Source organism: Chelmon rostratus, chromosome 10 (genome assembly GCF_017976325.1).
Source record: "Chelmon rostratus isolate fCheRos1 chromosome 10, fCheRos1.pri, whole genome shotgun sequence".
NCBI classification, from domain to species: Eukaryota; Metazoa; Chordata; class Actinopteri; order Chaetodontiformes; family Chaetodontidae; genus Chelmon; species Chelmon rostratus.
In genome coordinates this window covers 8,654,406-8,667,048 of record NC_055667.1, presented here as the reverse complement: position 1 = coordinate 8,667,048, position 12,643 = coordinate 8,654,406, and the positions used below count along the sequence as shown (strand labels likewise).

At 41.8% G+C, this 12,643-nt stretch overlaps 1 protein-coding gene across 1 annotated transcript in view; it reads left to right on the top strand.

Moving 5' to 3' along the window:
• LOC121612282 (plexin-A1-like) overlaps positions 1–12,643 on the top strand; it is a 201,945-nt gene that overhangs the window by 142,536 nt on the left and 46,766 nt on the right. Inside the window, exons 12-15 of the mRNA XM_041945070.1 lie at positions 1,721–1,872; positions 3,024–3,144; positions 3,235–3,371; positions 5,942–6,109. Of these exons, the coding sequence (XP_041801004.1) occupies positions 1,721–1,872; positions 3,024–3,144; positions 3,235–3,371; positions 5,942–6,109 (578 nt within the window). The remainder of the gene's footprint in view (positions 1–1,720; positions 1,873–3,023; positions 3,145–3,234; positions 3,372–5,941; positions 6,110–12,643) is intronic.

The window sequence follows — 12,643 nt, the reverse complement described above, 5'->3', positions numbered from 1 at the left end:
ATTAGGTCATTGTAAAAAAATCACTGGTACTTGATATATTATTTCTGTGATAATGGATTTTTATATTTATCAAATATGTTAATATACAATATTTCATCAAAAATCGTCTGATGGCATATGTTTGTAGAAATACGAGATGATCCCGGTTAAAATCTCAACCAGTGGGAGTCGCAGTGTCAGACATATTAAATTCTGCTTATAGAGACTTTTTTAAATGTTTGATGTGATTCACTGAGTTTGTTGCTCCTGGCTTTCAGCCAAAGTTTTTAGTTGTGCATTTACATTTAAGCTATTCAGTTTGCACCATTTTCCATTTATTTTTATTACATATGTTTTCCTTTATCTTCTTTCCATTGCCACTTTCAATTTAATCTCAAGCATTTAAGCTTTCAATTTAATTGTTTCATCTAGACTTTTCCATTTTCCACTTTTCCATTCCAATTTTCTTTTTTACTTCACTTTTTAATTGTATTTCTGGGTAAAATTATACTCCATATGTTTTGGCAGTACATTAGACTAACGTTTCCTTGTAAGACCCTGGACCATCTGGTTATCTTTTGGTAGGGAGAGTCAATGAGTATTTCTCTTCCCTTTGTCAATGACTACAGATGAGGTACCCTTGAGCAAGACATTTAACCTCCAGCTGCGCAACAGTATCAGTTCAGTTGTGAAGCAGGCTGCAGAAAAGGGCATCTCAGCTGACTTTCTCTGCATAAAAGTTTAAATCTCATGTGTTTGACAAGACAAACGGTTCATTCCTCAAACCAGTCCACAGTGTTGAAATCACCATTCGTCAAGGTCTGTTGTTTGGTTGTCTGTGGTATAATAATTGTGCTATGCCTCTATACTGCCGGCCGCCTGACTTTGCATTTCCACACTGCGCTATCTGCTCAGCCAAGCACTGCAGGCGAACGGGGCAATGGACAGATTACACATAATTACCTCGTGATGCTTGTTAGGGATTAGGTTTGTGCGTACATGTCTGTGCTGTCGTGTGCGTATGTGTGCGTGTTTGTGACAGCCACCGTCCATCAGTCACCATATTTGTTTTGTCACACCACACCTGTCCCCGTTATGCGCCATAATCTGGCTAGATAAATCACATTATGGTTTGGCGGCGCGACTGAGCGTTACACTGCCACAGCCCGGCCGACGAAGCCAAGCCGGCATAATAAGTTTCAATTAAACAGCCAAGATGATGCTGGTTTGGTCCTGTATGTCAGCGCAAGTTGTTTTTTCGCCCTCTCTTTATCTAATTTTTTATTGTTTTTCAAAACCAAGAGGGTGATTTTTCTTCATTAAAACTTGAATCACCTGATATGGGCAATTCTGTATGGTGTGTGTGTGTGTATGCTTGTGTCGGTCGGTGGCTGTGTGTGTGGAGTGTTTTTATGCATTGGTGTGCCTTTTGTTTCTTAGTGTGTATGGGTGTGCCCACACTATGCCATGTTTGGGGACTATTTTCAGATTTTAAAGTAGTTACATTTGGACAGCATATGAAAATGTGGATACATAGTGTGTCTTTAGTGTGTGTTTTTTTGCATGTGTGAATATATGTCTGGTGAAAGAGGTACAAAATATTGATTCTTTATTGTCTTTTTCCTTCATCTTCCTATTCTCTTGTCTCTTTTCTTTCTGTCTCTTTTTCCCCCTTCTTCTGTCTCGTTCTCTCCTCCTCCGTCCATTCTGACCTCCATCCTCCATCCTCTTGTTGGTCCAGTTGTTCCCTGAGACGGGGCCTCGCCAAGGGGGAACCAGGGTGACCATCTTGGGGGAGAACCTTGGTCTGCAGTTCCGAGACATCCAGATGGGCGTCAGGCTGGGCAAGGTGCCCTGTGTGCCTGTTGAGGAGGAGTATGTGAGTGCAGAGAGGTAAGTTAAGAGGTGGAGGACACACCCAAACGCATGCAAGCACACAAACCAATACTCAAACACACACCCACATGCACGAAAAGCCATTCGCAAACTGTGACAATGGTGAAGTATGTATGCTCACACTGAAACACAGATTAATGCATTTGCAGACACACACAGGCACCCAATTGTCTGTCTCTCGCACACAAACACGCAAACACACACACCAAAGGCAGCAGAAACCAGCACCTCTCTCATCCTTCCCAATCAAAGGACAGAAAAAATGTCAACCTGAACACTTTGGTGTGTGCGTGTGTGCGCGCGCGTGTGTGTGCGTGTGTGTGTAGTTGCCCATGCGGCCGCATCCAGCAGCTAAAAAGATAGTGACATCAGGGGTTTTTTTGTGTGCCTGTCTGTAAATTCCATCTGTTGTTCCCCTCCATTACTCCCTACATATGCTCTTTCCTTTATTTTTCTCATCCCTCCATCCTGACATTTACTCCTCTGCAGGGTCCTACACGGCTGAGGAATTGAGTTCACGCAGATCAAACAATCTCTCTGTAGTGCAGTTAGTTGGGAAATGATGCATGTTGAGATAGAGGGCATCTCTATTCAAATATTACACACACATGAGTTATTTTCCACATTATTCCTGACACCACTGCACCACTTCAAACATGTCTAGGATGTTTTTTTTTTTCAATTTTCCCTCCACTCCTTCCTCCTGAAACATAAATTCAGATCTATTGTCTGTTATTTTAATGTGGTGTAAAATGCAAAGGGACTGCAGGTGAGAATTGCATTATTGTGTTGACCTACAATTTACTACACAAATGCTTACATGTGGATGTGATGGTGCTTTGCATGTCTTCGCTTTTGCTGTTGATATTGTTGCATTGTTTTGTAATTTTGCAAACCTCTGAATCGACACACACTGTAAATTTAAGGCACGCTAAATCAATTTGAAGCCACATTTTGAAAGATGTGACACATTTTGTGGCACATGTTAAAACTTTAGTTGTCATTTATGTATTCCTGCAACTGTTATTGAAGATAATAAAAAGTAAAATGAAAATGTAAAAGAGTGATCAGGACAACAACAGCAAGCAGACCCTTCCCTCTTTGTCCCTCCTCTTTCTCCATTAATCCCTTCAACTTTCCATCCACAGAATAGTGTGTCTGCTGAACGACGCTACCAGCTACAGAGTCCAGGAAGCTCAGGTTGAGGTGTGTGTGAGAGACTGCGTCAACGACTACAGAGCCTTGTCGCCAAGACCCTTCACCTTTGTGGTAAGGGTTTTTAGAGTTTTATTTTTCTTGTTTCATTTATGGGAATGATGCCTCTCTAAAACACTGTTTATATTGTTCTCTCTTCTCCAGACTCCATACTTCACCCGTATCCAGCCATCTCAGGGGCCCATTTCTGGTGGCACCCGGGTCACCATCGAGGGGAGCTACCTCAATGCAGGCAGCTACGTGTCTGTCAGCATTGGACCGCAGCCCTGCTACTTCAAAAAGTAAGGAACAATTTTGTTTTTCAATCAAAATGAAATGGTAATTATCCCTGTGGGAAAATTGGACTGATCACAGCAGAGGAGAATAGGATTTGGATGAGAATTACAGAAAAAAGGAGCATTTAAGATAGGAAAACAAATTCATAATTATGACTTAAGGTACTGTGGATAATACAGGGAATGAATAAATAAAGATAAAGAAAATATGTGCATAAATAAACTTGCTCTGTTTAAAGATTTGTTTGTGCGCATGGCAAAATATGTCATTATCATAAAGATATTACATGCACATGTAAGCATGTAATCAGTGTGTCAGGTTAGGATGTTTGCTTGTGTGTGTAGGATCATGAATGAAGACGTGTGTGTGTGTGTGTGTGTGTGTGCGTGTGCATGCGTGCGTGCCTGTGTGTGCACATGGATGTCTCTTGCAGACACACAGCATCTCTTTGTCTGCACTCACACAGGCTTTCCCTAATCTAGCGCATGAAAAAATCCAAACTATCACCACAGTTGCTTGCATGTCAAATGCATGGATTAGCCTCTCATAGCTAATCTCTATTGAAGCAACAGTATGCTAGCTTTGATGTCACAGCAGTCACTTCTGTGCTGCAGCCTCCTCACAGTAATCCAACAGATTCCACTTCACCACAACTGCTCGCTCACCTCAACTGTCTTTATCTGTCACACCCTAACTGTGTGACTGTGTTTGTGGCATCTTGTGAAGGTTGCTGGGGCAATGTGTTCTTTGTGAATGGGGTTGCTATGGTTACAGGCCAAGGGACTTGGGAGAGTGGATATTGTAGATTCTCGCTATAGAGGCACAATAGAATGTGCAGCACTACATTAAAGTGTATACACGCACACACACTCACATACACACACACGCACACACACATCGCTTCTATGAAGTCATGGCCCAGAAAAGCAGCCACCACTCAACTGTGCTAAATACATATTAGATAATGTAGCTACTGGGGACTGCACTGAAGACTGCACTTGAAAATATTATTTTGCCTATGGGACATGCAAGCATGGACACACACACACACACACACAAAGTTACACGTGCGTACATGCATACACACACACGCGTGCACATGCACACACACACATACAAAAGTCTTTCCATCCCTCCCCCAGTATTTGTGAGTGGTGTGGCATTGATCCTTGTCATATCATAGCATTTATAAACTTCATTAAACACAACTTCACTCCTCTGTTGTTGTTTCTTCATCGTTCTCATCCTCCCTACACTGAACACATAAAAGAAATACTGTCCTGATATACGGTGTCGTATTTATTTAGCATCTTTTGCTAATGTTAACTTGTACTAGAAAAATTTAATCTCAACAATTTACATTTTGTTAAAAGCTCACTCTAAGGTGGAGTGGGTAGGATTTAGAGAGATCTATCGGCAGAAATGAAATATGATATTCAGAATTAGAGTGTAATCACCTGAAAATAAGAATAATTGTTTCCATTATCTTAGAATGAGCTCTTTCTATCTACAGAGGGAGCAGGTCCTCTTTTACAGAGTCTGCCATGTTGTACCATGTTTCTGCAGTGGCCCATTTGCAGTCACCACCACTAGCTGCCACTAAATCCCACACCCTGCTTTAACTCTGCCTCTTCTAGTTTAAGCAAGCCTGGAGTTTTCTCTTGCAATAAAAGTCATTTAAAAATGAATGATACCCATCCATGACATCGCTTCCATTCACCTGGATTGTGGTATGTTTTAAGTCTCCCAGGCAAGCCTATATATTAAGATCTGATCACATTGCCAGCAGATGTGAGATAAAGGGAACACTTATTGATACCAGGTGTAAATGCATAGGCCCATGCATCAGATGTCATTATCCAGTGGATCCAATATAGGCCACATGTTACCATACGTACCAGCTCTAAATGTGGCTACAGCCACTACAATGCACACACAATATGCATTGTTGCTAATGGCTCACACCGCTGTAGTCAAAAGCAGGGATCAGCAGACCAGGAGAGTGTAATTTTGCAGGATTTGACTCACTCTCTGACTGAAGTGCTTTGGCCACAAGTGGAATTATCTAATCAAATTAGCAGGTTACAATACGGTTTTAAGAGAATGAGACTAATTGGCTTCCCAGGCTGGACACTGGTAATTACAAGCACAATGAGCAAGTCATTAAATATGTCAATGCCTCAGCTTGGACCTCGGTATTTAAGGAATGCCCTGGCATGAGAAAGTAATCATTGCCTATAATTATAATTCTGTTTTTCGAGTGATCAGACTCCCTCTGTTGGTCTCTCTGTTGAAGTGTGAATTGTTTATTTCCAAAATAATCTCACTTCCCTTTTTTTTTTCCTCTGCATTCTTGTATGTAGTTTTTTATCCGAGATCTCACTGTTTATTGGAATTTCCTGTGAGTAAGAAGCACTTCAGTATCTTTCTAACACCAGGTCACAACAGTTTATTGTTACGTGTCATTGTTTGGATTTTAGCTTTACTGTGTATCATTTGACACTGGTTTTGCCCACCCTCTCATCTGTCTATGCATGGGTGCAGAATCCAACTTTTCTGTCATCTGTCCATCTAGGAGGAATGCCCGTGAGATAGTGTGTGTCACACCAGCTGGAATAGCACCGGGCAGTGCTTCAGTATTGGTGGACATCGACGACGCTGAGCTCAGAAACCCAGAGGTCAGGTTTAACTACACTGACGACCCCACTGTCCTGAGGATTGAACCCGACTGGAGCATCGCCAGGTAAACCACTCGGGATTTAGTCTAGTTTTTTTGTTTAATTAATTTCTTGTATTTAGTCCACTTGTGTTCACAATGACCATTTGTCAACCAACCTGGGCTTTTAGACAAACTGGCATGACTCAGTATCTTGTGTTTGGGCAACTTACCATCTCACCAAAAAACAGTGTTTGGTTGAGAGAGGGAATCTGAGTACTTACAGCAACAAATGGCTGTTGTTCCTAAAATGGGTCCAAACAGCATTGGAGAGTTCCTGCAGAGAGCTCAATAAATGCACCGAGATGAGCTACTCTGAAAGGCTAGTGGCTTGAGTGCCAGGTTTGGACCTTGATGTTTAAACCGCTACAGCAGCATGAGCAGGACAGATTTGGGGAAGCTTTCTTGAAAACGCCCGAGCATACTTAAATGCAACACAAGAGCTCTGACAGCAGGTTTGGATAGAGGTAAATTGACGGTGCCTCCTGAAATTTTTCATCTGGCTCAAGCAAAACATTTTTTAGCGGAGGAAATCATTATAGCAGCGGCGTGGGTGATCGGAAAACGGAGCGCATGAGCTTCTCATATTATACAGCCCATTGCTTGTTTGAATGTTCAGCTAATACTGATCAGCCGATGCTGTGACACTAAAGTTCTCTGCCTGAACTAATGCAACTCTAAGTTTGATGCTCAGCTTTCCACAGCCTGTCATGCAGTACTATATATCCTCAGCTAAATAAATAAAGCTCAGCATTGAACATGACAGGAGCCCCACCAGAGAGCACACACACAAGGAAAGACTTTTATATTAAAGTCCATTTTCAGGACATGCTGTGTCTTTATGATGGAGACCTATTTTAGTAGCGAAGAACCTAGCCATTACCTCAGTGGCTTTTCTAAGCCCCATCCGGCCTGGGATCTGTTTATATATGTATGTATACTTTGGGAAGTTTGGTGATTTTAGTATTGCTTGGACTAATCAGTAATTTTAATCCTATGGGGGAGCATATGTGTTTGATTTCCCTCCCAATACCGTGGTATTAATTGCAATCCCAAACACCCTCTGATCATTGGCATCTGGTCATCCTCCTTCAATTTTGGATATTTGGCTGTATCTCTAAGAGCTGGATGCCAGCTGTTGACAAAGGTCAAGATTTTCCTGCAAAATATTTTTGTGTTTTACAAACTCCTGTGATGTGGCAGGGATTAATATTCTGCCCAGTATTAAGATTCCCACCAGTCTGTTCACTTTTCTTCTCTATATTCTCTCTGTTGTTCTGCGATTTTTCCATTTTTCGTTCTCTTAATTTATTTCAAGATGTTCACACATGCAGCTATCTTGTCCTATTTCTCCTCTTTTTACCTCCGCCCCCTCTGCTCCTTTCTGTCCTCCTCTGTGTTGCTCTCTTCCCTGTGGTGACTCATCAGTAGATGGTAGCAGATAGATGCAGCGCTTGTTAGAAAAGAGTGTTGATGAATCCTGCCCTGTTCCTTTTGCCCAGTAGGACTGGCCAAGCAGCAGCTGAGGCCCAATCGCTGCCCCGCACACCCACTGTGAGCTTGTTTTTGTGTGTTTGTGTGTAGCGCTACACTGGGGTTCTACTTCAGGAAGCTCACCCAGGGGTGACGGTCTTGCATAAAAGAACACACACACACACACACACGCACAGACGCACACCCCACTGATTCCCAGAGTCTGCGGTGCTTGGCCCCAGATCCCTTCTCCATCTGGCTGAGAAAACCACCAAACAACACACACACACACACCTCACAAACAGCGAATAGACAAAGCGTGTGTGTTGCTTCCAGCTAGTGGAAGCTTTCATTTAGCTGATGTGTTTCAGCCAGTGCCCTCTCTCACAGTATCACATGTTGGCTCAGGTAGAAAGTGTAGCGAACCAGTCAGATGTGATACCATATTGGTTCATGTCTGACTTACAAAAGCAGGCACTTTGTGCGAATATATGCACGCCTGCAGAGCGTAATCTTTGTGCTTGGGTGATGATAGCAAGAGAAATAAAAGATGGCGAGAAGAGAAAAGGGGAGGAGGCATTATCATTGTACTTGGCTAATGATATTCCATTTAGGAGGAAGACAGAGCACTTCAGAAACAAATCAATGAGGAGTGTTCATCTGGGATAATGAGAAAAGTTATTTGGGCAACAACAGAGGTTAGAAAAGCAATTTCTAAATATTCAAATCTTCTCCCAAGCTAGCTGGATGGGTATGGGGCGGCCTGATTGACATGCTAGCACTCGTCAGTCAGAGTTTGTCCTGACTTTGTTCCCAGGATTGTCCATCATTTCTTTCCATACAGACTTACTGAAGAGGGAAAAAAAGAAGCTGTCAGTTAAGTAGCATCAGTTTTTGAGCTCATGAGCTTGGTTGCCAACGGGACATTTAGTTCAGAGTTCATTGAAAAGATACTGTGTATTCGTACCGCTAACGTTTGTCACATAGCTGTCTGCAAACCACACCTCTTTAACACATTTTATTCCAAAACTCAGGTTTAATAAGACATAATGATGCAACACAGCTACAGTATGATCGGTATGATAGCTTCCTCTGTTTTGGACTTGCTATTTGTGACTGGCGCAAACTTAAGTGGCAAAGTACATCAAAAAATTGATTTGAAAGATTCATGCAAATTTCGCCCCACAAGTGAATCCGCTGATAATTCCATTTAAATGAACTGATTTAACTACAAAATGTTGCCCTTGCTGATGTGACCAAGCCTTATTATTTCTGTTTGAATTTGTAATGTCTAGCTGATCTTCTCCCTTTTGATTTAATCAAAAATTGGTGTTTTCACTTGAGGCAGTGTGACAGTCAACTTGCAGGGAAGCTTTTATGCATCCCCTGCTGTAAAAACTGTATCAGAAATATTTGACAGTCAGTGAGTGGAGGATTAGAACAGAGAAAGGATGAGAAATAGGAAAACAGAGAGAGCAGTAAAACAGAAAGACTGGGCAGAGGTGGTAAGAGAAGGAGGGAGAGCAGACAGAGAAAAACACTAACAACAGTGGTTGGATTTCCCCAGCTATCCCTGCGAGTTTATTCTGATTGTCTTGTTGTCTGTTCCCTGAAGCATGTACCTGAGCTAAAGAGACTCACTTAGACAAAGAGAGGAGCAACAGGGACAGAGGGACTCAGCACAAATATACATCAAGCTGAGGAGGGGGGGGGGGGGGGGGGGGGGGGGGGTAGGGGAGGAGGAGAAAGGAGGCAGAGGACAAGCAGTGTTGTAAGTGCAGTCTTCCCATTCCTGCGATGTCTTTGTGGCAATGGCATCAACATCTTCTTAAAAATCAGTTCATCTGAATGTGGCCTCTGCTCTATTGCATCTTTCTTAATCAAATCTCCCTTACAAGAACACAATAATAAAATGTTGGTTCACTTTTTCTGTGCAGACACAGTTTAAAGTGTGTAACATACAGGTACTGAGGAACTAGATTAATATGATGCTTTGCATGTCTTACAATCGTGATAACCTAAGATAAACATTTGATATATTTACTATTAAAATGTAAATAAATCATGGCAACGGTCCCATCTAATAGACTGATAATCCAAGAGTACATTATCTTGCTGTGACATGTCAGAAAACTCATTTGCATTCAAAGTGGAATGAGATTAAAAAAATCATTAGAGTAGTTTAGATGAAAGTTACAATACAACATATTACAACTTAAACTTGTTAACGTTAATTAGACTCCGCTCAACAGAACAGACTTGATTTGTACAAAATTCATTTTACCACATCATGGCAGAGTTTCATGGTGGCACTCAGCCATAGTGAATTGAAGTGTCTCACTTCCAGTCGCTTAAGCTGTGGCTCTTGAAGTGATTACAGCGCTGTAGTAGAAGTGACAAGAATACGATATTAGAAAAAGTGAATGTGAATAGTGTGCAGTGTAGAAGAGATATGCTGCACACCTACATCAGCTGTCCAAACATCTCCAATCACATCTTACACATGGTGCAACCTGCCAAAAGAAGAAGAACAAAAACCTCTAGCTGAATAGAATAGGCAGACTGGAATCACCAATCACTGTTGTTGGTGCTTGGACACTAAGTCATTGTGGATGTGTAACATTAATGTCAAAAAATGACAAGACGCCTGCATGTTACAAAAATCCATGGTAATGCATTGTAACCCACCAGAAGGAATGCACCTTGTTATCCTTCTGTGGGTAGAGTTGGAGAGGGTATTTACTGAACTGCAAGCCAAGTCTGGAACAAAGGTGTGCCCAATGCATGATGCTATAACATCGTCTCATTCATCGTCTCTCGGTCTGCCTATATGACCCTTGTAATAGCCTTCAGACGTGTTGCCTGGATCAATTACCAGATCTTGCAGGGAGTGCTAGAACTTCCGCTGATTTAGCAACGGCTCAGACTACCACAGGGGATGTAATACCGTCCTTGTCAGGGAAGTAGACCTCGGCACACCTTGCCCTATCTTAAGCTCGACTGGTGTGAAGACAGAAAAGGTTGTGAGCTCTCGCCATCACACCGTGATCCCTACAATTTAGAAGTAGTGGGTAATTGATGGAGTTGCCACTTTTCCACTAGCAGCTGCAAAAGGTAAACGTGGTGAAAATAGAGACTCCTGATGTTTGTGTTGAATGGCAGAAAGTCCAAGGGATGCTTTATGTGGCAGGTCCATCACTTTCACATGGAGACAATGCAGACACACTTGCTGGATTACTTAAAGCCATCCAAGATATTATGAATCCCCCGAGAGGTTGAGAAGGAATAGAGACAAAGGGATTAAGAATATGGACAGCACTGCCATTTTATAGGGCCAGCTCACGTTGATATTTTGGGGACATGTACAGGTCTGTGGAGATGATTATTTAAGATATGCCAAAATGTCTTTTCTCAAATGAGAAATTTGAAATAACACTTTGGGGTTAAGCACCACAATATTCAGAAAAAGCAAAAAGAGCAATAGAGTAAGAGACAAGCAGCAGGTCAGTCTGCAGAATAGAAACAGTTGAATAGCCATGGCAGTGACAAGGGGCCATTCCAGAGTAAATATTAAAAAACAACAATTTGTCTTTCAGGTGAGATAGGCATGTACTCCACATCCAGCCTGTAAGATGTCTGCAGAGACGAGATTCCTTTTTAAGTGAAATATCATAACTGTGGGTGTTTGAACTACAAACTTAACCAAGGCCCAAAATACCCATTGAATGCCCACTGAATGTTTCAAAAATGCTTTGGTGTCCAGTGTGCAGTAAGGGACTCACACATTGTTTAGGACTTTTTCAAGATACAAGGTTTTATGTCAAGCCTTTCATTTCAGACAGCAGTTGTGAACGACTACAGTATATCCCCCTCCAGGCAGCGAGAAACCTGCAGACGCACAGTATGGAATCTTACAAAGTGGATTTTACAGAAGCACAGATAGCATAGACAGCAGTGAAGAGCAGTGATGTCCTAGCAGAAAGCAGAGTAGAGTACTCAGAGGTTGGAACTGCCATTGTAAAACAAGGTAAGTATCCAATAGGTATAACATCTTTCATTGTATATTTAAGGTTAGCAGTGAAAAGGACAGACCAGCTCCATTTTCTTTACAAGTGAGTCCTCCTAAGACAAAGATTGTATGTTTTCCATGTGCTTCATGATCACAGCACTTGCAATCCTGCATTGTGGGAGGTCATCAAAGGGAACACGTCCACCAATCATTTTTAGTCAGACCAACAAGGAAAACCACTGAAGTATACTTAAGCTTTCCCCAAGACTTGCATCACAAACTCCACAAACTCTTGCCAGTTTGACTGGTGGGATTTGCAAACCAGTCAGCTTTTGTTTCAAATCTACAAGCTTTTGCAGTCATTGAGAAAATAGTGAAATCTTTTAAGAATTGATCCAACCAAATAGACATTTCTACACCAGGCAGGTGTGTGTCTGCCTTCACACACTACTCACCAACAAAATGAAACTTGGGGCTTGAGCCAAGTCTGGCATCATTATTTACTGGATTCAGTCCAGTGACCTTCACCGACTCAAGGCAAACACATATTTACTGGGTATAGAGTTGTGATTAAAGTATGTAGAGTATCTCTGTGGACCTTTCCCCCTCACTCAGATTTCTCACTCTGCCTCTTACTCTCTCTTTCTCTTTGACTTTGACTCACACAGATGCTCCCTTGTGTTCTCATTCTCTACTTTCTTTTTGTAAACTCCATTACAAAGGCTCCATGTCTAAGTCCACCTGATGCCCAGGGCACTCCACTATACACTTGGAGCCAAACTTACTTTCTTTTCTCTCCTGCAAAGTGGTCAGGCTCTACTTTCTAATAACAGGTGCACAAATGAAGAGCTGAACTACAGTGTTATACATGCTACTGTATTATTTGCAACTGCCAGTGTTAATTTGTATTTGTTTCATGTTAATCAACCCCGTCTCTCACAAATTTATTTATTTTAACTTATGTTAGCAAATGCTAAGGCTGCAAGTGGTGACTGTGTCACTGTTATTTGCAATGAACTCTTATCACAAGCGTAACATGAGCAGCTTTTCTTTTGAGATATTTGTCACACCACTTCCTG